General features: G+C 45.9%; 1 protein-coding gene across 8 annotated transcripts in view; it reads right to left on the bottom strand.

The window, feature by feature from the left end:
• Positions 1-25,690, bottom strand: part of adgrl3.1 (adhesion G protein-coupled receptor L3.1) — a 133,630-nt gene that overhangs the window by 95,833 nt on the left and 12,107 nt on the right. For all 8 annotated transcript variants that reach the window (XM_079337861.1, XM_079337863.1, XM_079337864.1 and 5 more), the window contains exons 2-3: positions 24,482-24,563; positions 5,904-6,069 (exon numbers count right to left, since the gene is read on the bottom strand). In XM_079337861.1, coding sequence (XP_079193987.1) covers positions 5,904-6,063 — 160 coding nt within the window. In that variant the 5' untranslated portion in view covers positions 6,064-6,069; positions 24,482-24,563. The remainder of the gene's footprint in view (positions 1-5,903; positions 6,070-24,481; positions 24,564-25,690) is intronic.

Raw genomic sequence — 25,690 nt, 5'->3', positions numbered from 1 at the left:
CTGCAGTTGTAAAGTAATGCATGGTAGCTACTGCAGTTGTAAAGTAATGCATGGTAGCTACTGCAGTTGTAAAGCAATGCATGGTAGCTACTGCAGTTGTAAAGTAATGCATGGTAGCGACTGCAGTTGTAAAGCAATGCATGGTAGCTACTGCAGTTGTAAAGTAATGCATGGTAGCTACTGCAGTTGTAAAGCAATGCATGGTAGCTACTGCAGTTGTAAAGTAATGCATGGTAGCTACTGCAGTTGTAAAGCAATGCATGGTAGCTACTGCAGTTGTAAAGTAATGCATGGTAGCGACTGCAGTTGTAAAGCAATGCATGGTAGCGACTGCAGTTGTAAAGTAATGCATGGTAGCTACTGCAGTTGTAAAGCAATGCATGGTAGCTACTGCAGTTGTAAAGTAATGCATGGTAGCTACTGCAGTTGTAAAGTAATGCATGGAAGCTACTGCAGTTGTAAAGCAATGCATGGAAGTGACTGCAGTTGTAAGCCAAACTTAAAATAGCACAACTCACACGGGCGTATCGGACCGTGGACGCCGTACGGAACAGTTCAAAGTGATATAGAGAATTGCTGCACCTCACGTCTTATGTTCTGACAGAGAGGGTGACATCGTCCAACACTCCGCACGGCGTGCAGCTCGTACAACAGAGCACCGTCGCTAAGCAGAGAATTTCCCAGACGGAAATCAGTCTGAAATGTATATACACCGATGTGCATGGGTTGTTTTGGTGAGTCTGTGGAGTCATTCCACTGAACAATTGGAACACAATGGATAGAGAATCAACCAAGGAAAGGTCAATTTACTCTCCAGTTATTGTTTTTGGAACTGAAGAAAATCAATGTGTTTTCTCTTCACACCTCTGATGATAAATAATATATATCGGCCAAACTGACCGAACTGGTAAACATCCGCTGTCTGTTCAGTCACAGCCAATGCCATCCAAAGTATGGCCGACCATTTTCAACGCAATGAAAGAATAGGAGCGAAAAATGAGACTCTCACATACAGCGTGTCCTATGAAGTGTTTGGATTACAGAGGGCGTGTGTGATATATTGATGGCGTGCGGCTGGATGCTCCCTGGGATTTCAGTTTGTTGTGGTGCAGCTTGGATGTTGTTATTCTCTGTTGTCGAGGGCGGCGATCCCTGGGAGCTTCGGTCTTCATCCCTTGACAGATAGGTTATCAGCCGACGTCTTCGCTTGTGTTGCTGTTTTGTTGTTTTTGCACCACCGTCATTGTCAAGTGCGTTTTTATTCCACACTGCTTCACGCCGTGTGTCATCGGCTACTCCTGCTAAAGGTCCCTCTCGGAGGTTTGATTAGCTATATATGGTGCAGCATATATGATGGGATGGTCTCTGCTGAATAAACCAATAACACATATTCAACTGGATAGTTTGTGGTGACTTGCACTGCTTATAGTTCTATAACGTTTTCATTTCAATGAGGAGTAATTGCAGTCAAGGCCAGTCTTAATTTTTTTTAATCACATGCACACACACACACACATACACACACACACACACGCTCACACACACATCACAGGTGCATGTACCAACACAAACACACAGTCACATACACAGAAGCACAACATCTCGGCACCACCTTCCTTGCTCTCCTTGTCAGGATAACCATGGCAACCCTGTCCTCCCTCCCTCCCTCCCTCGGCTCTCTCATTGGCTGGGGGAGCGTCATGGTTACACGAATGCAGCGGAGAATCTGAATGAGCTCAATGACACTCTGCCTGGGCTCTACTTAATGCTGCCCTTCCCTACCTCACACACACACACACACACACACACACACACACACACACACACACACACACACACACACACATATATATTTAGAGTGATTTAATGTAAAGGCTGAAATTCAAAGCAAGTGTAGCCACTATCTGGGCGGTGTTACCTGAGGGCACTCCACTGATAAATGCAGGCACTAGCTTAGAGATAAGACTGATATATACGTGACATTTACTGAAAATGTTCCCTCTAATGAACACGCACACACACACCACCCGAGGCTACCATCAGACCTTAAGCACACATTCAGATTGGGTGTGTGTCTCAGCGGTGTCTGCAGGACGGCGTGTGTGTCCGTGTGTGTGTGTGTGTGTGTGTGAGAGAGAGGAGTGCTTAGGGCAGTGGGTCGTTACTGTGTTAATAAGAGTGTTATAGTTTATGAGTTTTTCAGTGGCTGCGTCATGTGCGCCTCCGTGAGCATGAATGTAAAATGCGACGAGAGGGTTAATTGAAGTGTGTTGGGATCAATACGCTGTATTGTAAGGCAGCTGTCTAGACTGGCTTTGGATCAGATGTCTTACAGTGCTGCCTTACAAGGTCCCAGTTAGGCATAAAGGGAGCATTATAACACACACACACACACACACACACACACACACACACATAATTCAAATCAGGGGTCTATCTATGTTCCAATTAAAAGCCACTCTGCCTTCAGAAGATGCATTAAATGTTGTTCTCTCCTTCACCAGCCCGTCTTGTCTGCTGCCCTATAATTCATCCCCATCAGCCGCCTCACCTATTAAACTCTCCTGTGTTTAACCTGCCTCCTCTGCACATTATCCTGTCACTCTCCTCTCATACAAAGAAGTATGTGCAGCGGTGCTCATTTAGATCGGAACATTTTTTTTTGCCGATAAATGTTTGTCGACGACAAAGATGAGATGTTGATGCGCAAAAAAAAAAAAAAACACACAAAAACAGATCTTTCATGATAAAATATAACAAAACAAAACAAAACAAACAAACAAACAAACAAAAAAAGTCATTTTTTGTTACTGAGATGAAACTGGAGCTAAATGTTAGCGGCGGTCCGTCGGACATTTTAAATCCATGTTCCCAACACTTTGACTGAAAATGAAAAAGACTTCTTGTTGACTCAAACTGAACGATGATGTTTTGAGTTGCTTCTAAACTTTGACTTAAAAACCACGGAGAGCAGAAAACAAGAACAATGTGACGAAAGTGAGGAAACATTTTTATCCAAACAGACTTAAATGGTGAACAGCTCCTTTTATGACACCCTGACACACACGACTTCGACAGCACACACTCATATTTCGCTCCCTGTCGATGCTCACATGCGGCACTGTCAGAGCCGGCAACCTGCATGTTAATGCCTCCATCATTAGTTTTGTAAGTGGTGACAGAAAGTTGGCATCCCTGGACGGTACAGACAATCTTATTCAGACACTCTCATCGCCTCAGGGGGGTGAGGGGGCACAAACAAAAGGATATTGATTTTTACATTTGGGCCAAGAACAAGAGAGTGGTGAAAGAGGTGGATGGACGGAGAGAGGGAAGAGGAGAGAGATTTAAAAAGAGATCTCTCACTTGATCTGCCAAAGCGTTTGGCCACTGCTGGTGTCTCAGATGTGGGTCGTCTGAGTTAAAGTGAAAAACCAGCAGAGTTATCAAAGGGCAAAAGATCTTTTCATAAATCTTCTGTGAACAGATCCTACTACACAGTAGACACAGCGCCTCCTGTAGAGGCTTCTGCTTTTATGAGGGTGAGACTGTGGTCAGGGACCCCGGTCCCTGAGGACCCCTCTTTCAATCGTCCCTTGGGCAGCTAAGACACAAAACGTCCCTGGAGAAGGTTTCTGACTTGAAAGTCAATAATGGATTTTGCATTTTAGGAGCTTGGGGGGGGGAAACAGGAGCTTGTGTTTTTAGCTTGTTATTTTCTACTTGTTTGTGTTCTGAAGATTTTTTTTTTTTTTTTTACATATTTTGCTCAATACTGTTATGTCATTAAACAATAAAAAAATGATTTGCACCAGCCGCTGGTGGTGCAGTGTGCACGCCCCATGAGCTGTCCTCCAATCAGGCGGCCCAGACTCGAATCAGACAGATAAAAGCCCCACAAAGCCTCCAGTCAATCAATCAATCAATTATTACTTGAATAGAGCCGATTCATAATAATAAGTGTTATCTGGAGCACGTGGGATACTCTGCAGGCCAGGCGTTCGGAGGTGGCTGCACTTATTTTGCAAAGTATCATTCCACAGTTTAAGACGGTCTCGCGGGGAACACAGTGTTTATTCCTGTTAGAATAACATTTGCTTCAAAGTAGACTGCTGCCTTTAAAAAGAAAGAGGACGCTTGTATGTTTGTTCTAGAAGGAACACTGGCAACAGCGGCTGTTTTTCACGGACAGGGGCGGGAAGATGTGAGAGGAGGGCAAATATTTAGCTGTTTGTTGTCTTCCTGTGCTGTCTGTTTGCAGAATAAATATGGAGTAAAAAACAGCTTCACCTTTAACACAGTAGAGCGTCCATATATTTACCCACGTTTGTTTTAAGGCTCTTTGACGATCAACAGGTGATCAACACGGAGATACAGTATGTACTCTAAACTGCAGGAGAAGAACGTTGTTTTGTTTGTGTCTTGTTCTAAGATCCATGCTTTCCCTTTTATTTGTCTTCACCTCACCCCGAAGAAATGACGAGGCACGGCTGGAAAGATGGCGTGCTCGCTGGTGTGTGTGTCCTCCGGCTAAACTGTCTTTGTTTCAACTAATCCTTGCTAAGTATAAACAGCGTGATTTGCATATGTCGACTTATTCTTTTGACACTGATGCAAATACCTTTGACTGAAAGTCATCTCTCTGCGTTGAAGCAAAGCCCCTGCCCGAGAGCACCACCTCCACTCCATCTGTGTGGCTGCACAGCGTTTCATCTGTGCACGTTAGTTCCATGAAGAAGAACATGCTTGACTCTGTGTGTGTGTACGTGTGTGTGTGTGTGTGTGTGTTCTTTGTGTTTGCACATGTGCGGCAGTTTCTCTTCACAACAGTGTGATTGAAAGCAGCCATTAATAGGATTAAGTCCAAGTGGGCCACAGCTCCCTGTAGGAGTCTTCAAAGCCCACCGTCACAGGGGAGAGGAGGGAACATACAGACAAGCTGCTGGGGATGCATCTGCAGCCTGTGTGTGTGTGTGTGTGTGTGCGTGTGTGTGTGTGTGTGTGTGTGTGTGTGTGTTCAGGAGAGCACAGCAGAGCGATAAAAGGTTATATGTAATAACCATGCTCTCAGGCAGAGGATGCATGTGTAGTCACCATGTGGACTCATGCCGGCTGCATTGTTTAAAGAAATGTTTCATATGAACAAAGTGTTCAGTGTCGCTGTGTGTGACGGTGAGCCAACATTTATCCATCTTAGTTGAACGCTTTCATGTGTGATTTCGTTCAACCGTGAAGTTCACCTCCTCGTTAAACTGGGCTGAACTCTGCGCACATGTAGAATATCTTCATCCATGGGAAACAACTGAGCCTATGTTGTTGTTGAGTACTCACATGAGTTCAACAGTAATCAAAACTACAGAGTTCAGAATCATTCTAAAGTTGTCACGCCCTGAAAGACGCCTATCGTTGTCATGGAAACCTCCGATGTTATTTAAGAAGAAAGCAGCACGAGGAGGCGGGAAATGCTCGTGATAAAAACGTCATGGAAATGTTTCTTGGGTGAACATTTTCTCTTCCTCAGCTCGTTCGTCTTGACTTTGGTCATCGTGGAGTTTGTTGTCTTAAGGGGGATGATGATTCCCCGCTAGCCTCGACAGAACGACAGGTCGAGCCCCCGGTGGAGGAATCTACATACTCTATATACTGACGACCTCGTCATAGCGTGCACTGAAACGTCTTTATATATAATGTCACATGACATCAGCACATAACACAATAAATATAATCAGTTTTATATCTCTGATAAAGTGAATACAAAAAGCTGCATTTCATATGTTTCACCTGCACGAGCACAAGGGGTCATTGTCATGCTTCTTTTGTATCGAGTAACAGCGTCTCCGGTCTGTGTGTGTGTGTAAGTGTGTGTGTGTGTGAGAGATTATTTTTGCAGTCTCATCACTTACCTATCGCTATGGGAGCAATCAGGGTGCAGACGAAGAGCAGGCATCTGATCCACATGACGTCTGAGGTTGACCTGGATGTAGATACGGAGGCGCTCCCTGCTGAGCTCAGGCGCTCTTGTGGCGAGCTGTTTTGGTCACAGCTCAGTGCTCCTGACACCATACACAACTGCAAACAGACACAGACACAGAGTCAGTTCACTTTGAGTCCACACACGCACACTTCACTCTAATGTACAGGACACAGTCCCTTTCACAGCGGAGGTCACGCCTACACATGCTCACACTATAGTGACCATCAGTATCAACCAATCCAACGTCACACTGTGAAGACGCTGCAGCAACTTGGGGGTTAAGCGTCTTGCCCAAGGACACGTCGGACATGTGGCTGCAGAAGCTGGGAGTCGAACCCTCGACTTTCCGGCTGAGAGGCGAGCGACTCTCCCACAGCTTCCTGGTCACACACCAAACACTGTTTTTGTCCAGCAGAGTGACAGCTCCTTCCTCGTCCCTCGGCTGCTAAAAAAAAAAAACCCATCATCAGCAAATACTCGATGTCTCATTATTGTACCTGCTATCAAACTGTGATATTTCACACTTTCCAGAAATGACTGGCATGGATTTATCAACAGTTTACCAGGCGCTTACAGCGGAGACTCAACAGCAGCCTTTTCTACAAGCAGCTTCCGTAAAAGGTACGAAAAAGGAGTGAACACGGATGAAGTGCTTCAAGCGAACATGTTTACTGCACGTCTGTGAGCTCCTGTGGACTCATGTCACCGAGGAGCAGACAGGAATCAATAATTGTACTCAATGATGCTGAAAAATGTGGAGAGCACGGAGTGATGAAGAAGCTAAATGACCAAATGTTTCTTTAATAGACATCACATACAAAGAGAACAACAGGCTAATATTTAAGTTTCCAACTCGCAACAGTTTCTACCTTCTAACACTTGAGGGCATGACTCCAGGACACTAAGAGATCATCTCCTGCTTCCATCAGGAGCTGTTTTTCGGACCGAAGAATCAAAGAATGGAAATAAGTCATTCGCTGGAGAGCTGACAGGTCACTTCACGGTCTCTGCTGAGATGCCCTTAAGCAAGGTGCAGAACCTTCAGCTGCTCGGGGGCACCTGACGTGTGCAGCCCCCTCGCTCTACTTTGATGAAGTCACCTGGTGGCTCCTGCACTCATCTCCCACTGGATGTTGCTTCTCCAGTGGTGTCGATCGTCGTGCTACATCATCGTGTCGGTGCGTCGTGTCCATCTCCTCAAAGTTATATGTTGGGCCTTTAACAGATAATACAGCTGAAGCTTGTGCTTTAAAACCAAAGGGGCGGCAGCTCAGCCCGTGGGGACTTAAGTTGGGAACCGAAGGGTTGCCGGTTCCAGTCCCGGTGCAGACCAGAAATCTGAGAAAAATCGGTCCGATAGCTGGAGAGAGATGCCACGCTCACTGGACACTGCCGAGGTGCCTGTGAGCAAGGCACCGAACCCCCCCCCGCCCATACACACACACACCTCTGACATCTCTCCATTAGTGCGTGCCCAGAGGATCCTGGAGCTCATATGAATCCACGAACAACAAGCGCGTGAAGGGAACGAAAGAGCAACGAGGAAACAAGTCAAATGGTACTCATGTGATTTTCATAATGACGCCGCTGTCTGTGTTAGGATCCACTTCACGAGGTATTCCAAAACATCAGCATCAAAGTGTGAAATGTATTGATGTTCCTATCTAATTGTTCATTTCATGGTCCATCAGCGACAAACAATTAATACGTGGATGGTCTCTGAGATTAGTTATAGCAGCGACACACTGACGAGCAACGTTTTGTTTTTTTTCTAATCTGCTTCAGCTGACCGGTTCAAAAAACCGCTACAAACCCAATGTGCAAGAAAATACTTTCATTTGTGTTCTCTGTAAAAACCTGTGTGTGTGTGTGTGTGTGTGTGTGTGTGTGTGTGTGTTTTCTGCAGAGGGGTCACTGCATGAAGTCATTATGCAATCATTATAGTTGATGTCAAAAAAACATAATTTTTCATGGGAGGAGTTCAAACGTATCAGCAGCCGTGTTTTGAGAGTAAATGTTCACTTTTCTCATGGGAACTTATGCAGCTTCAGATAAACAGGCAGGAAGCGAGAGAGAGAGTGTGTGTGTGTGTGTGTGTGTGTGTGTGTGTGTGTGTGTGTTTGTGTGGCAGGAAGGGACTGCAGAAATTCGCGACAGCCGGGGACAGATGGAGTAAAGCAGACAGTCGGAGCCCTGGGAAATACATCATGTGTAACTGAGACTATTGATCAGAGTGACCATATCATTTTGGCCCAGCAGACACTGAGACAATAGCCAGCGATCTCCATCACGCCACGCTGTGAAGGCAAATGGCTGCTCTGGCACCGTCACCCCCCCCCCCCCCCCCCCCGTTGGATATTTTTGGACACCTGATTCAAGAACACAAGATTTGGTTTTAATTTTAGAATCTGACAGAATGACGCAGGCTTTTCTATAACCGCCGGAGACATGCTTTATATGCATAATGCATGGTCTGAGCATTTGCAATGACAAAAAGCCTCCCGCTGCAGACAGGACAGATAGACACAGATAGAGCCAGAGGCATGTGTGCGCTGCAGAATGTGAATGTCTGCAAAAACAGACCCATACCAGAGACCACCGATATGATTAGAGCTGTGGAGTCATCTCGGGTTAGACTGACTCTGCTGGGTTTGTTTTTTTATTTAAGGTTGTCTGAACAGATCCATGAATTTGAAAAATAATTTAAAATGATTACACTGGATGAAAAGCAGACTAAACTGATCTGAGCGGAGACGGTTTCATTTGACTTGCATTGTGGGATAAAAAAACAACAACACAAAACATAGGTTCAGTTTGTTTTTAGGTCGCCTTAAGATTTCATTAGTTAAGATTCATTTAAGTAATTATTTTTGAACAGTGGGAGGAGCAGCTGTACAAACCAGTGACTGAGTATAAACATGGACAGCACATTTCCATCTCCTCTGAAAAAAAAAGAAGCAAAATGTCCTGATGATGTCACTCAGAGCTCAGATATACTGAAGGGACAGGATAAGGTAACTGAGCGTCCTTCCTTGTCGTCTTGTCGGCCATGTTTTCTGCGTGCTCTGAGCTGGCAGGCTCAGCGCTGTCTTCTGTGTCGCTAACGCTAATTTCGTCAGTGTTTTCATTCTGTTCGGCTCATCTGTACCGTTATCCCTGCAAAATGATTGGCTGTTTGACGTCTTTTTTCTTCTTCTCTTTGACGTCGGGGGGCGACTAGCGTTCGATGTGCATTGGCGCCCCTCCATTTCCCAATGGTTGGGCAGTGTAATTACAGGTTAAAAATCTGTCCGACTTTTAAAGACTTTTATTTTGTATTTAGTGTAAGAAAAATTACATTGCGATTATTATCGTTATCGTTTTATTTTACTCCACGATGTGAACTGAACCGTCAATCTAAATTCTGAATTATGTTTCGTGGGGTTGGGAGGGTTGTGCAATGGCGTCATGTTTTTATCTTTTATACCTTTGTTATCTTTCAGGCTGTTTATTCAGATCACATGTAATAGACAGCAGGTCGGGTTGTTTTGCTTTGGTATGTGCCTCCCTGTAAATGTCCTCATGCTTCATTTATGATCAAATCACAAATGATCTTGACACTGGAAGCTGTCAACCAATCGGCTTCTGTAGCATGCTGTTGAGTTACCTTTTCCGACACCTACCCCCACTTTCAGGAGTTAGAGGCGTTATGTGTGACATTCAGGTTAGCAACATACTACAGCTGGTTAACAAGCTGGATAAATTTGTTCGTCTTGGCTCCGTGTTAACATTCAGCTCGTTTCTTCTCTCCCACCATCGGCCCTGACACCAGACGGAGAAGAAGAGATGGCCTCGCCCACTCAGGGAAACTGTTCTCGTCTTTACAACTCAAGAACCAACAGACTTTCTGCAGCTTAAGAAGACAAAGATATAATAATAATCAGAACCCAAACAACTTTGGGATGTGTCTCTCAACTTTAAATTGACTGGATGATCTTTGTCTCTGTCTCGTGCCGAACAGAACCCTGCTGCAGAAACACAATGAAGGAGGTCTGAAAGGTTTTGTGACGAGCTTTTTTCACGAAACAAACAAACAAACAAACAAAAAAAAACGCTCTCAGGTCATCATTTTGTTCCACAGTGCAAAAAAAGAAAACACTCATCCAAATCACTTAACTCACAAGGTCTGTTTTCTCCCGGAGTCTTTCTGAATCGACCAACAGTGATGACCAGGGGAAGAGTGCCAGCTCTTATCGGTATTCATTGAGTCTGTTTCAAGACCCACTAAAAACCTCCTCACAGGAGCTTTAAAATCAGTTTGGGTGGAGAGGGATTTCACGTCTGCTAACACTTCCTGACAGATCTATAATGGCACCAAAGTGATAGAACCACAATAGACTCCCGTGCTTTTCTTCTTGCCCCCCACCCCCACCCCACCCCCCACCCTCCGCTTAAACAACTCAACGAGCTGCCCCATTTTGATTGATTGGTCCCTAACTCGGTTGAACATGAGCAATCTGACCAGCTGTCCCCAGCTAGACACAGGAGGCCTACGCTGACATATGGCTGGACGCCACCAGCCACAGCATTCCACTCCTCCATAATTCAAAAGCTTTTCCATCACCCCATCCCGTATGCTGCGCCACCATCTCACCCATCACTTAATTAACCCTCTCATTTCCACATGCTCCTGGTTGCCTTTAGTAGACAATAGATGTGTGACAGCCTGGAGCGGTCCGCAAATGATCTGAAGTCAAAATCACTCGCGCCTGTTCATAATTCAGCAGGGCTGCGTTCTCCCATATGCTCGGAAAACAATGTGGGAATATGCTCCATCTACAGACTCAAACGATGGCGATCGCCCCGAGCATCACCCTGTCTCTCTAACCTGTTTCCTTTCATTAGCTTAATGCGCCGACTGGCTGCTTAATATATTAGGAATAAACGGGCAGTAATGGTGCTAATTATCAGAACATATGTGAAGTGTTATCATCCTTTATTCGTTCATTGTTCGAGCACACATAAGGTTTGGGCCAAAGTCGCACGCCTCCCGGCTGAACCTGCTCACTGTTTAAAATGAAGGAATAATGGAGTCGCGAGCGTTTTAAATGAACTCAGTACTTCCTGTCCTGGGCTGGTTAGAGCTCACCGGAGACCGTCCCTGGCAGATCAGCAGCATCTGCCTGAAAGTGAGCAAAACATGGACTAATAAGCAGGATCAGACCCAAACAAATAGCGGTCCCTGGATCCAAGTCCTCTCCCCGTACCTGCTGTTTTCTATCCATCTCCGACCCACTTACAGTTTACCTGCAAAGACATCTTTACGCAGACACTTTTACTTCCTCAATGGAAACTGATTTGATAACGAGAAGGCGATGTAGCAAGCACCACATATCCTAAATGATCGGAGGCGCTCTTCTCTTGGTTTTGTAGAGTTCTAAATAGGCCAAAGCCGTCATTGTTTATAGTTATTGTATACAGCTTATACAGGCTCTTTTAACTACTTTTTGATGCATTGTTATGTCATCTAATTTTTGCATTGTTTGATGTCTCTTCTGCTAACCTGATTTGATGCTGTCTCTTATCTTAATTGTGTCATCTGGTAGTTTTAAATGCTCCATCTTTGAAGTTCGCACAGAGCGCGAGCTGCACAATGAAGATACGCCTGACTGCTCCTATAGAGGGGGTCCGACTGTAGGTACGGCACTTGTTTATTTCTGTTGAGCATAAACTAAAGCCATGTGCTCATGGCTGACTCACGCCGTCCTGTGCCAACAAGGCGGCGTGCGCCGGCGTGCAGGTGAGCGACTCCTTCAGTCTGTCCCGTCCCCGAGCCGTCCCTTCATGCTGACGTCCTCCTCTGTCCTTGAATCAACACTTCAGCTTCAAGTGGCCTTTATTTACATTCACTCTCCTCGACTGTTAAAAACATCAAAGCGACGCGCTGCAAAGAGAGTTGAGAGCGTCTGCAGATATTCAACTATATGAAGCAGCATCACAGAAGCAAACACGAATTTCACCCGCCGATGCAAACGAGCAGTTTAAAGTACAACAAGCTCAAAGATGAGCACACATCCAGTTCGCTTGAAGCCAGCACTTAACCTTTTATTGTGACTGATGTTTATATTGTGATTCATTTCATTCCAGCTGCTAACGTGCGCCACACTTTACAGAACACTAACTGTCCACATTTCGGTCTAAATTGTCGTATTTTATCGTTCAGCGTGCTCTTTGCAGAATACCAGGGCCACAAAGTTTATAGTATATAAAATTCACATTATCCGTGGAGGGGAAAGAAGGGATAAATTTGACTATATCAGTGTGACCTTATTATGAGGAGTTATTCCTCAACCTATTATTTAGTGTACCACTAGGACAGTCTGCTCCCTGATAGTCGTGGATGCATTAGTGACTCGGTTAATGTCCTACATTTTCCTGCCCTGAATCTTCATTTCCTGCAGGGTTGGGCTTTAAAAGAGCTGCAGCCGGGGCCGCTCCACTCACACACTATACTGCATGCAGCCATGGACTAATTGATGTACTGCACACCAAGGCAGGCGGCCTGACCCCTGCGTCTCTGTGTGTGTGTGTTTGTGTGTGTGTGTGTGTGTGTGTGTGTGTGTGTGCAGTCCCCTAACGAGAGTCCTGCCTGTCACAGCTCCTCATTCAGGGATTCTCTTTTTCACTAATGAGTGCTGACCGGATTGGGCTACCTTGTCAACACACGTCACACCCTGCACACACACACACACACACACACACACATAAACATGTGTGCACCCTCACATTTGCACACACACACACGCTTATCACTAGGAGACCAGATGCCCTCGTCCCCTCGGCCTCCAGGCACAGAGTCTCAGTGGAAGCTGCACGAGTGTGTCACAAACGCATCACTGACGGAAAATGTAAATATAATACAGATCCCATCTTCTGTAGTCCACGAGGAAGTGTGTGCTCGTGCTCTCTCTAATCAAAGTGGAAGATGCTGCTCGTCAGTGGAGAGGAAACGTGCTCATCATTAGTGAAACCTGTTCATTTGGAGTTTGTGACAGAGGGACGCTGACGTGTTTGTTTAAACATAAAGATCCACTGACGCCTATACCGTCCATGTTCTCTCACTTTATTTATTCCAACCTTCTCTTTGTGCAGGAGGCTGTAATTGCACAGGAAGACGCTCTCCACAGCGCACGCCTTCTCTTCTTCTTTTCTCCCCCTCCCTCCCTCCCTCCCTCCCTCCCGCCCGCCCGCCCTTCTCCTCGCCATTTTTCTTCATTTCCCTTCCCTTCACCTGATCTTTTCCTCCCCTCTCTTTGAGCCTCTTCAGTTGCTCTGCTGGAGAGAAGTCTGAGCGGAACAAAGCTCAGGGGGCCGTGCGCCGTGTTCGCTAAAATGGCATGTGTCCGCCAAGTTACGCTAAATTACCTCCAGTTGGCTTGCTAGGGAAGGTTTAACCACCACGGACCATGTCTGCGTGTGTGCGTGTGTGCTTGTGTACGTGTGTGTGTGTGTGTGTGTGTGTGTGTGTGTGTTTGTGATGGAGAGGCTTGGAAAGAGGCTGTGTGGGTGACGGAGTGTGAGTGGTTATGGGTAGTGTAGCAAATTATCATCAGTGCAGGTAGACAGGCTGGGAGAATGTTGATTAGAGTGACCGAGGACACACACACACACACACGCACACACACACACACACGCACACACACACACACGCACACACACATGCACACACGCACACACTCAGGGAGCTAATTTGGCGGTGTGGAGCTGAAGAGATGACGAACCTGGTGGGAGTTTGGTCCTGTGGCCGATAATGGAAGACACATGCAGGTACACACGTATACCATGCATGCACACACACACACACACAGACACACACACACACACAAAAACACACACTCAACATGCACAACCACTGATGTGCTGGAGGCCAACAGGGTGACCAGAGGCTCCGGAAAAAAAAAAAAAAAAACATCCTGCCAACCACCAACATGATAACTGTCATCCGACGTCAGTAACAACATGTGTCTGCAGTGTTGCATGTATCAGAATATTTTAGGAGCAGGGGGGGGGGGAGACGGGTGTCACATACAATCCCTCTCAAACCAGATTAAAATCACAATTAATAAGAAGTCAATGTCAGGTTTGTGTGTGGGAAGTCTTAAGTGGAGCGGACAAACAGTCACGTCAGCTCGTGTTCTGCTGGTGCAGCCACATGCAGCACGCCTGCTCCCACTGGCTATTTCCTTTTTTTTCGACATGGACAAACATACGCACACATACACAAAGAGGCGGGTGCGGGTGCTGAGATGTGTGCAGTGATCGGGGGGGGGGGGGGGGTTCACTATAGGAATGTGCACTATTGTCATCGTGCCCCGAAGACAAGTGGCCTGGTCGGCAATTTATTTCACACAGCGCTGGTTATAAATCCTTTTGTGCAGCTTCACGGCAAAAGAACTGCAGAGTGCTGGAGTGGAGCCTTAAAGGTATAGGTCACCCCTACATCACTCTGACATGTTTTGGTCATAGTGGGTCTGAATTCAAAGTCACCGGGGAGAGAAATGAACAGCAGCAGTTTTGGACTGATGGGTCCGATGTGATGATGTGATGCTTGAATTTTCCAGCCGGCAGGCTTTTTTTTTTTTTTTTTTTTCCTGTTAGATTTTAATTTTGACTTGTGCTCTTGTTCAAGGTCTAATGAAAGCATTTAGTTAATCCTCACATGTTTTGATTGGAAATAATTGGTGTTAGACCAGATAGGACTGAATCTGGCCTCCTCTGCATTCTGATTAGCAAACATTTCAAAAGGAGATCTCTCTCTTTAAAATCATTTCCACACTGGGCTCGCTGAAAGCTCTGGGCTGCACACCTCACCCCCCCTCCCCCTCCTCCCATGTTAGACATTCTATGCCCGTCAGAGGATTGCGTCTGGGGAGACTCTGGCTTTGACCGGACCACTGCTGTTTCCGCATGGCTGCCTCTGGCTGCTCCGAGGACGCTCCCAGAAATCCGATGCACCAAAAACCACCCTGAAAATCTACCGCCGACGACCTCGTCTGTAAGGCACTGCTGTTTTGATTCCTCACCGCCTGGCGGCTAGACACGTCGCTCTGTTCTGCTCTGAACTTTCCAATGCTCCAGTCTAATCAACTCTGTGCGCCCTGCTTCCCTCACGAGACGGGCTGGCGAAGGCGGAGATGTGCAGGGAGGGAGAGAGAGAACAGAGCAAGGAGGAGGAGAAGAGGAGGAGGAGAGGGAAAAAAAAAAAAGAAAGATACAGGAGTGAGAAGAAGATGAAGAAGGAGAAAGAGAGATGAGGTCAGGAAGGGAAAAAAAGGCTGAAGGATGAAAGAAGCAGAAAAGGTGGGATGAAAAGGGAAGTTAGAGACAGGGAGGATGGGAGGGAAGCAGCAGGAGAGAGAGGGGGAGTGAGAGGAGGGATCAGAGTGATTTGGGGGAGAGTCTTTAATAAGGCATATTATTAACAGGAAGCCGTTATGTTTCCCCCTGGAGCTTTTCTAAAACTAAACCCAATACAGCTTTAAGAAAGGTCAGCCATCAAACACAACAGGAAAAAGTGTTTATCCATTTCTGACGGCTAAACTGGGATTCTGAAATCATACCTGCAACAAAATCATCAACACGCACAGCAGATATCTGTGTGAGCAGCTCGCTGGAGTTCTCTGAACAAAAAAGAGAGAGAGGGGGGGGGGGGACGAGCGTGCTCTCCAGTTATGTAAGGCCGGCCAGCGTTTGACTTTGAGTGCCCTGATTTCTATCATTTTCAAATAATGTCACTCGATGTCGTGACTCAAAGAGCGAGCAGAAGAGCTCCGACTCCCTGGAACGCTTGAAACATAATTCAGACCCTTTCCAAAAGATGGAGTCACGTTGGAAAAATGTTTCCCTGCCGTTATCGGGGGAAAAATATATTTGAGAGATGAACTCGCCCTCTTGAGCTTCATTGGACTGTTTTCTTTTTTTTTCCACAGCAGCATGCATGAGCTGCCTTTTTTTGCCGTTAGCTTAATGGCTACAAGAGTTTTATTTCCACCTGCAACATTTAATGTTGTAAGTTTGTCGATTTCTCTCCCTCAGAGCAGCGACTTTGCTTCGTGGGTTCATCTTGTGGCAAAGGTCATTTTCCACAAAGATCGATGCATGTGAGCTGAATTTTAAAAAGACTCGATCACGCGCCCCGTAAATACGCCACATAACAAGTTTAATCGTAGAATGAGTGTACATTTAAAAACATGCACCTCCCTGAGGAGACCAGATCTGCACACCGAGGAGCTCCAGAGGAAGTGGGGCCGCTGTGGCTCAGCGGTAGAGTCGTCTCTCGTGTGGACGGTTGGGGTTTCGATGTCCGATGTCTCCTTGGACGAGACACTTCCCTCTGAGTTGCTTTGCACGAGGCGTATGAATGGGATTATTTCTTTTAGAGGATTAATCGAGGAGTAGCGTTTCAAGCTAACGTGCTGCTCGTCGTGTTTGTCGTCCTGCAGCAGGATGAGGAACGTACGAAGGCTCAGCTAATGACAAAGCAAAAGGGGGGGAGAGAGAGGACTCAACGACTGTGCCACGTGAAATCCGAGCGCCATCACAGCGGCGCACACACGGCCTTCTCCATCCCGTGTGGCGGCGCAGCCTGCTCACCCATAAGGGGGGAAGTTAACGGTTTACAAAACGGCCTCTGATACAATCAATTATGTCAACCAGAGATGCAGTGATGTTGATTCCACTGCCGCTGCTGTTGTTTTCCTCCCTTTGATTCATCCTTCTTCCACTTCGTTCCACCTCCTCCCCCCTCCACACACACACACACACACACACACACACCATCTCCCTCTCTGTCACTGTGCTCTGAACCCAGTACTGTCACAATGGATACGTCAACGGCGTGCCTTGAAGCCAGAGGCAGAGGGAGGCAAAGTTTGTGTGTGCGTGATTTGTGTTTGTGAGGGAGCGAGAGAGAGAGAGAGAGGGCGAGCGAGAGAGAGAGAGGGAGAAAGTTGTCCTGTACAGTAAAGAGAACAGCCACCTCAGCAGTGAATGATGCTGCATCAAAGGAGGAGGCAGACAAACCGGCAGGATCTGACACTCGTGGCCTAGATTTAAACTCTCATGAAAGAGCGGGGCTCCAGAATACACTCTCGCATGTAGCCTCCTCTTGTCTTTCAGCTTTTACCTTCACTATTTTTATCCCCCCATTTAGTCTTGTTTACTTCTCTGCTGCTAACCGTTCCTCCTCTTCGCTGCCTACATTTGGACTGTCTTTGGAAAGAGGCTTTTCCTCCTCTGTCCCCTCTTCAACCTGCGGGCTGTCAATCTGTGAAGAACACGTTCCTCGTCTCCTGCTCCTCTGCACTCATCGCACTGAGAGAACAAAATCAAACACAGAAGACCTCTATGGATTCTCAGCAGCCGAGATAATGAGTTTCTAACATATTCAGTACGTTATTTGTTCCCTTTCCAACTGCAGACAGATCTTCAAAATATGTATAAATATGCGAGCATTGGTTCCGTATCAACAATTAAAGCTCAAAACGTGTCCATATGTGGATGATTCAGTTCAAAAAAGTGTTGTTTTTTTTTTTGCACAAGACATGAAGTCTGAACCTTTCCCTTTTGCATTACAGAGCAGAAGATATGAACTGTGTACATCAGAGAGATGAAATATTCATTCCAAAAGGCCTTTCTTGGGCGCTTACTGGGCCCTGTTCATCATTTAATAATGCATAAGCGCCAACACTGGTATATAAATATAAAAGGGAGGCACTTAACGCGGGAGGATGTGGCGTTGGAAATGCAAAGAGAGGCCTGAGATGAGCGCATATTCGTTTACAGACGCATCACCTTGACTCCTGCCGTTTGCACAAAAAACAAAAAATGCACAGTTGGAAATATTTCCCGACGCAGATAAAGTGGAGTCACATTAAGCTGCGATCGCTTTGAGTCACTTTCACCGGCTGTGCTGCTCAGAGCAATGATGTGTGTGAAATGTCTCCCGACAGATGTCCACAGTGATACGGGAGTATTTGTCAGCAAACGCGTTTTGTTAGATATTACATTTTCGCTTCACTCTGGGAGCAAATATCGAAATAAGGAAGGAAAAAAAAATATCTATCTTGAGTGAAGAGGAGCTTTGCTTCAAAGTTTACTGGGATTTAAGAGGTGCAGCGGCGGTTGCTCAGAGCAGGACGCGTACCTACCTGGAACATTAATACATTCAAAATCAAGATTTATTTCTCTTCCCTGCTGGGTTCAGGCTGAGCGTTAGTTTGCAGCTTTAAATCACCAGGATTTAAATTCCAACCCTCATCAGAAAGCTATAAATATCATATTTTAATGACCTCTTTCACCCCTCCATATGCAACGCATCTTCTACCTTTAGAATGATATTGGATGGTGTTTGAAATGCAAGCCTGGGAGAATCACTGTTCCCTGATTGCGAGGCGATGTGGTTATTTTCAGCGCCGGCACGGACCGCAACTGTTGCATTTTTGATAAGCTACATCCATCACTTTTTTTTCTGAAATAGCAACAAAACCGGTGCTACAATGAGCTCGGGCGGGATGTTTGGGTGGTGATTTTGAAGCAATCAATGCAGACAGCAAAGGTAAACACAGTGCTAAATGTCAGCCGCGGTGATTGCGCTGCCACAATATCATCTCGGGGCGGGAGACCCAAATAACCAAAATCAATAATCTAATCATTTTGTATTCAAATCACGCAGGCTAGAGGTCTGGATCTCATTGCAGTTTCATATCCCCGGCGTGTTGATGTATTCCAATCAACACGCCGGAGCAGGCAGATGCTTTGAAAACACAGTCATTCAAAAGGAGCAGAGGTTGGACATCGAATGTTACGGCACCTCACAAACGTGCAATATGCCACACTTCACACACACACACACACACACACACACACACACACACACTACATATAATACTCTCAATAACTCTCAGTTCTTGTTTCACATCCCTCACAATGACTTTAATATTCTAAAATGTCATGTTTTATATAACAGTGACAGCAAAAGAAGAGGGATGCGCTTTATTAAAAAAAAAAAAAAAAAAAAAAAAGTCCAAGCAGAAGAAACTAGGGTGTGCACAACGACGCTGATCCATCAATGCTTAATGGAGCCAGTTGGAAATATTTGATCCAAAATTCATCCGCTGCCGCTCAGATATCAAATTCAGATTGCGGCTGAAAGTCGAATTCCCTTTCAAAACAGAAACTCCGGGACAAATCGTTTGAGTGTGAGGGTCACATGTGGAAGTCAGGCGGCATTCGTTCTCACAGGGAATGAGAATGCATACGGACGGAGCGCTCCTCTGATTTCATCCTCGCCTTTAAAGGAACCAGATTGATTCATACGTTTGACAGAAAGTTCAAGATCAAGAAAACCCAGTTGGCATGGCAACACACATGTGTTCTCAAATTGCAATATTCGAGCGAGTAAGTCGGCCGTTCAACAACATGTTGCATAAAACATGACCAGAGTGGAGTTCAGTTTAATCACATGTGACGTTTGTTGTGTTTTTAATTTCCACGCTCTTAAATGTATTAAACGAGCAGCCGTTCCTGACGCACGCATGAGCGCTGTTAACGCAGGCTTGTAATAGTTCCCCCAACTTGTGTTTCTGTTGGAATCTACGCCGAGGCGCCTAGATGGATCAACAAATCTCAACAGTACGCGATAGGGATAATTGAACTGGTAAACAGACACACGGAGGGGGAAACATCTGTGGATGCATCTGCTCGTCGTCGTGACAAGCCCCTTAGAAATCTACGTTCACAATACCGTAGTCTGGTTCACACAATTAGCACTGGTTCACGAGCACGACGGCACAACAAGGAGAGGACGCAGTAGGGAAGAGAGAGAGAGAGAGAGAGAGAAAAACACACCGTGGCTTGTTTTGTTTTTTTTCTCTCACAAATAAGATGACTTATTCTTCCAGGAATTCAGAGGCTCTAAATAGCTGCTTACTTCCAAGTTGTTGACAAAGAGCATCTCTGTGGGCTATTCCCTGTTGTGGAGTGTGTGAGTGTGGGGGGGATTGTGCCACCGCACTCAGGTGTATTTGTCTTTCAGAGGAGTGGATGTGTGAGTCTGGGTTCGTGCTTTTTCAGCAATGTGTGTGTGTGTGTTTGATTGGAAGTGCGCGCAGGTGGGTGTGTGTTTACTCCCCTGCTACCCTGTCTCCATCCTGGGAAGGAAAAAGAGAGCTCATATGGGACACACCAGTATCTTTAGCACAGTCAACAGAATCCTCAGCCAGCAGGCCGCAGACCACCAACAATAAACAAAGCCAATCCAAGATCAACTGAATTCATCCTCGTGTTCACTGATGCAGCGCACCAAATTAAGAATGAAACTGCGGGCGCCCCGAGCTGTAATAACAACAAAATATGGCACACATTCTTAAACTGTCAAGTCATAAGCCTCATTTAAGGTGGCTCATTGACTTTGAAAGAAACACGTTCATGTCTGAGTGAGCGGCTGAGGAGGGAGCGAGTACAGCTGAGAGGAAGTAAAGCCAGAACTCCGTTCGCACATTAACGCAGTCACACCTGGGAGCTGCACGGCAACAGTCAGCCACACAGTCTCGCACTATTGGCCACTGAGTTGCTCCACTGGAACACTTAAAGGTTAAGTGCCCAGAGGTCACAGCCCATGACGGCAGTTGTTGAGGGATTTAAACAGCCCAGGATTTTCACAGCTACTGTACTGCTCCGATTTTAAACTGTGACCTTTAAGTCACAAGCTCGTTTCCTCTGAGCCTATCTCTTACTGCAGGTCAACACACGAGTGATGCAGCTGAATGTGGAGAGGGGCGGGATGGACCCGACATCTGTCCTTAATCCTGGTTATAAGTAAAGACCTGGATGGAGGGATGATGGATGATGGATGGATGGATGATGGATGGATGATGGATGGATGATGGATGATGGATGATGGATGGATGATGGATGGATGGATGATGGATGGATGGATGGATGGATGGATGATGGATGGATGGATGATGGATGGATGATGGATGGATGATGGATGGATGATGGATGGATGGATGGATGATGGATGATGGATGGATGATGGATGGATGATGGATGGATGGATGGATGATGGATGATGGATGGATGGATGGATGGATGATGGATGATGATGGATGGATGATGGATGAATGGATGGATGATGAATGGATGATGGATGGATGATGTATGGATGGATGATGGATGGATGATGGATGGATGGATGATGGATGATGGATGGATGGATGATGGATGGATGGATGGATGATGGATGGATGATGGATGGATGATGGATGGATGATGGATGGATGATGGATGGATGATGGATGATGAATGGATGATGGATGGATGATGTATGGATGGATGATGGATGGATGATGGATGGATGATGGATGGATGATGGATGGATGATGTATGGATGGATGATGGATGGATGATGGATGATGAATGGATGATGGATGATGGATGGATGGATGATGGATGGATGGATAATGGATGGATGGATAATGGACAGACAGACAGACAGACAGACAGACAGACAGACAGACAGACAGACAGACTGATGATTGATTGATTGATTGATTGATTGATTGATTGGTTGGTTGGTTGGTTGGTTGGTTGGTCGGTCGGTTGATTGATTGATTGGTTCTTGTTGCTTCCTGTATCTCTCAGGTCTTGCGTTTCAGAGACATCTGCTTCATGCTCAGTCCTCAGTGGGGTGAGCATTTTCTTTTTCTTTTTTTTTGTGGCTGTGTGTGCGTGTGGCTGTGTGTGCGTGTGGCTGTGTGTGCGTGTGGCTGTGTGGGTTTGTGGCTGTGTGTGCGTGTGGCTGTGTGTGCGTGTGGCTGTGTGGGTTTGTGTGTGTCTGTTTGCGTGCACACTTGCACACAAGGGAGGAAGGTTGCGTCTAATTGTGCAGGCCCATCTGCTGATTCTGGAAAAACAGGCGAGCATCTCACAGACACAAACAGTGCAGACGGAAATACACACACACACACACACACACACACACACACACACACACACACACATACACACACACACACACACACTATAGACACAAGTGCCTTTTCTCAAATCTTTCAACTTGAACACCCTGGACGATCGGCACCCAGTGTGTGGCAGCTGTGTGGACGGCATTGACTGTCAGGGTTTACAATATGGACTCTTTTGTTTTAAGACAAAGGCCTCTCCATTCAAGGCAAAGGTCAGATTTTAAGACAAAAGCCTTTATTCATGGGGGGTGCTGTCAGCAGGGGGAGAGGAGGGGGGCTGTTCGTGTCTGTCTGATTGTGAGTGAAGGACAATAGGTGCAATTTGTGAAATGGCTGTGATGAATTTTAATGATCTAGTATCTAAAATGTTTAAAGTTTCATAAAAAACAACAACTTTACTCTCTGATTTAAAGGTACAGTCCATCTTCTAAACCTCTTTTTTTTTTCAATTCAGCTTCAACACTAGTTGAAAGTTGTGACACTTTCTTTCCGTTTGCAGCGACAGCACTGAGTCCAGATCAGCACTATCCTTCTTATCTGTCCCTGCAGATGTGTTCAGTGCATGCCCTGCGACTCCCTTTACCATGTACCACTGAATGAAACTGATACAGCGGTGCATTTTCAGTCGCCACTCTTATTAGTAATGTGGTAAATGACGTTGGTGTGATCGTGCACGCCGAGCCGAGCCGAGCCAAGGCGAGCGGGAAACACCTGCTTCACACAGACAAAAAACCTCCACATCCCCCCATGAAGAATGATATATCCCCTTTCCTGTTGTTCCAATTCTTTTCACTCATTGTTTCGCTGAAATAGAGACAGAACGCGGCCTTGATATCACAGAATTAGATTTCAAAGCAAGCGCTCAGAGTCATATGAGAGTCAAGGAAGGAAGGCATGCTGGGTGACAGACACCGGACAGGAAGCAATGAAAACAAAACACACATTCGCACACTGCTGGGAGAGGCTGCTATGTGAAGTGACCACGAGTATTAACTCATCCCAATCACACGTATTCACACGCCGCCAACAAAGCACCAGGAGCAACTTGAGGTTAAGTGTCGGTGGGGATCGAACCCTCGACCTGCCACCTGGATAGAGTCAGGAGTCAGGGAGCGAGAGATCGGATCTGAACCTGTGCCGCCTGCTTGGAGAACTGTAGCCTCCGTACATAAGGCGCACGCACTCTCCACTAGGCCACCAGCCTTCAATTTGAAAAATAAACAAATATTTATACCTTATTTTGAAATTCTAAGTTGTTTCCTCTTTTATTTTGTATGTCTTACTGCTTCCTGTTTCACTGTGTCAATGGTTGTTGTGTGAAGCGCTTTGTAACATCGATGCTATACAACAAAATGTTTGTGTGTTTTTTTCACTCATATTAAATTACATTACAGAAAAGATTGGTTTCTTCCACAATTGGCCGATCTTTCTTGGCACAAAGCCTTTTAAGATTATGTCCTTGTGTAATTCTATCAGAATGTGTTCAAGTTGTTGGACCCTTCAGTAAAATGCCCTTGGCCGTAAAATAGATAAAAACTTTACTACTGCTACACCGCTTAGAAAAAGAGTGTGAGGGAGAGAGAGAGAGAGAGAGAGAGAGCGAGAGAGCGAGAGAGAGAGAGAACCCTTGTTCACATTTATCTCCGCCAATTCAATCAATGAAGAATAGGATCCTGCATGATAACATGGCCTGAGGGTTTTTGATGCAGTAAAAAGCTACATATTTCTCCTGTTAGTGAAGAAGCGATGCACCACGGGGATACTCTGACTGGCTGTCAATACCCGAGAACTGCACCCGTCTCTCTCGTCAATAAATTGAACCTGCAATTCATCAGGCCAACTCTAGGAGACAGTATTTCTAATTAAAAAGGAGCTCGTAAATTCAACATTTACAGGCCCGGCTCAGCTTGTAAATACACTGTAAATAAGTTGCAGTGAGGAGAGAGAGAGAGAGAGAGAGAGAGAGAGAGAGAGAGAGAGAGAGAGAGAGAGCTTCATGGGCAGATGAAGGTCTGCTTCTACTCCTGCCTCAAGGATCAGCATGCTGATTGTCACTCATGTGATGTACGTTTCAGCAGACAACCTATTCTCTTGCATTCTGTCGTTGCGTTTGTCCGCCGAGTACGCCGTCGCGTACTCTTTTTGAAGCTCGCTGGGTCATATCTGATTGGATTAGCAGTTTGAGAGGACACATTTGTCGGGCCAATTAGAGCAACTTCCTGGCACAGATGGAACCCTGAGATCTCCGGGGGGATTTCTCGGGTCATATTTTGGATCTAAAGCAGCAGAATGCTTACTGTAGTGTCGACGAAAAACAGCACGCCAGGTGTGTGTGTGTGTGTGTGTGTGTGTGTGTGACTTTGCCTCAGGCCTTAATAAGCCTGCTGTAAATGAGAATCCATTCACAGTCCCATGCTGCACATGTCTCAAATTATTTTTGTTTGACGGAGTGAGTGTCACGACTTTCACGCAGACGTCGTACAGCTCCACGTTTTCTTACCTGTGATTGGGCGCTTTTGCTGTGTCAGAGTGAAATGAAAGCCCAGAGAATCACATCTCAATGGCGGCTGGACGTCACAGTCCTGGAAAGAGATGGAGAGGAGACGGAAAAGAGAGAGAGAGAGAGAGAGAGGGGGTTATTCAAGCTCAGTGAGCTGAACTCCCTGTCATTTTTCACAATAGAGACAGATAGCCATAATATGTAGTGAATGTGGGGTGCAGTGTGAATAATGGCCCCCTCCAGATTGTGTGAATAGCCATAACCCACTCAAACATAAGAACCAGACGGTTCACAAGCCACTCTCAGCCCCCTGATTGCTTGTTTAGTGTTTGTGTGTCCGTGTGCACCGTGCATGTGTGTGTGCACCGTGCATGTGTGTGTGCACCGTGCACGTGCGTGTGCGTGCGTGCTCTGCCTCATAATGACCTCTTAAGTGTCAGGGTATCAAAGTCTATAATGGTCCATCTCTGTGCTCGCTGGCAGTTTACAGCTAAAAAGCTCTCTCATGCCACGATAACTGGTTTATATGGGTGGCATTTCACAGCCAAATGCCAGAGACACTTTTCAGAAAAGGAAATTGTTAGCTCTCTTACTAGAATGCAGAGTGTCAGTTATTCCCAGTTAGAAGGCCTCTTACATCTTTCTTATTATGTGCCTTGTCTCTTTTCCCTGCCTCCTTCTGCATCTTCCCTTATTTTCTATCGACATCACCCTGCAGCCTTTACTCCTTGTTCTCTTTCTTCACACACCCAACCTTTGTCTCTCCAGGGTAAACGTAGGAGCAGCCCCGTCTCTGGAGGGCCTGTCCAAATATACAATGAGTGTTTCCTGACTGACATTGCAAATGGTTGTTTGTGTACACTTTGCATGCAACATTTTTATAGTATTTTATTTATTTATTTTTTTATTTTTTTATTTTTTTTTTTGGGGGGGGGTGATGTCTCTTATTTATAGATAGGACAGTGGGGGAATAAAGCCAGGGGTCGGACTCACTGACTCTCTATGTGGGCCAACTGATCCCAAGGACACCAGCGCCCCTGCATGCACTGTGTCTGGATGTTTAAACTCACAGTAATGTGCAACCGAAACCATCACTAAAGATGACGTAGAGGCCTTGCAGGGAATCATGGGAGTTCTCTCTGCTGCTTGTGGTTATGTAAGTACATCTGCATACTGTACCTTTAAGGCCTAAAAGCATTTATCTGTTTG

The sequence above is a fragment of the Symphodus melops genome (genome assembly GCF_947650265.1).
Source record: "Symphodus melops genome assembly, chromosome: 2".
NCBI lineage: Eukaryota > Metazoa > Chordata > Actinopteri > Labriformes > Labridae > Symphodus > Symphodus melops.
This window is presented reverse-complemented; position numbering and strand designations above follow the sequence as displayed.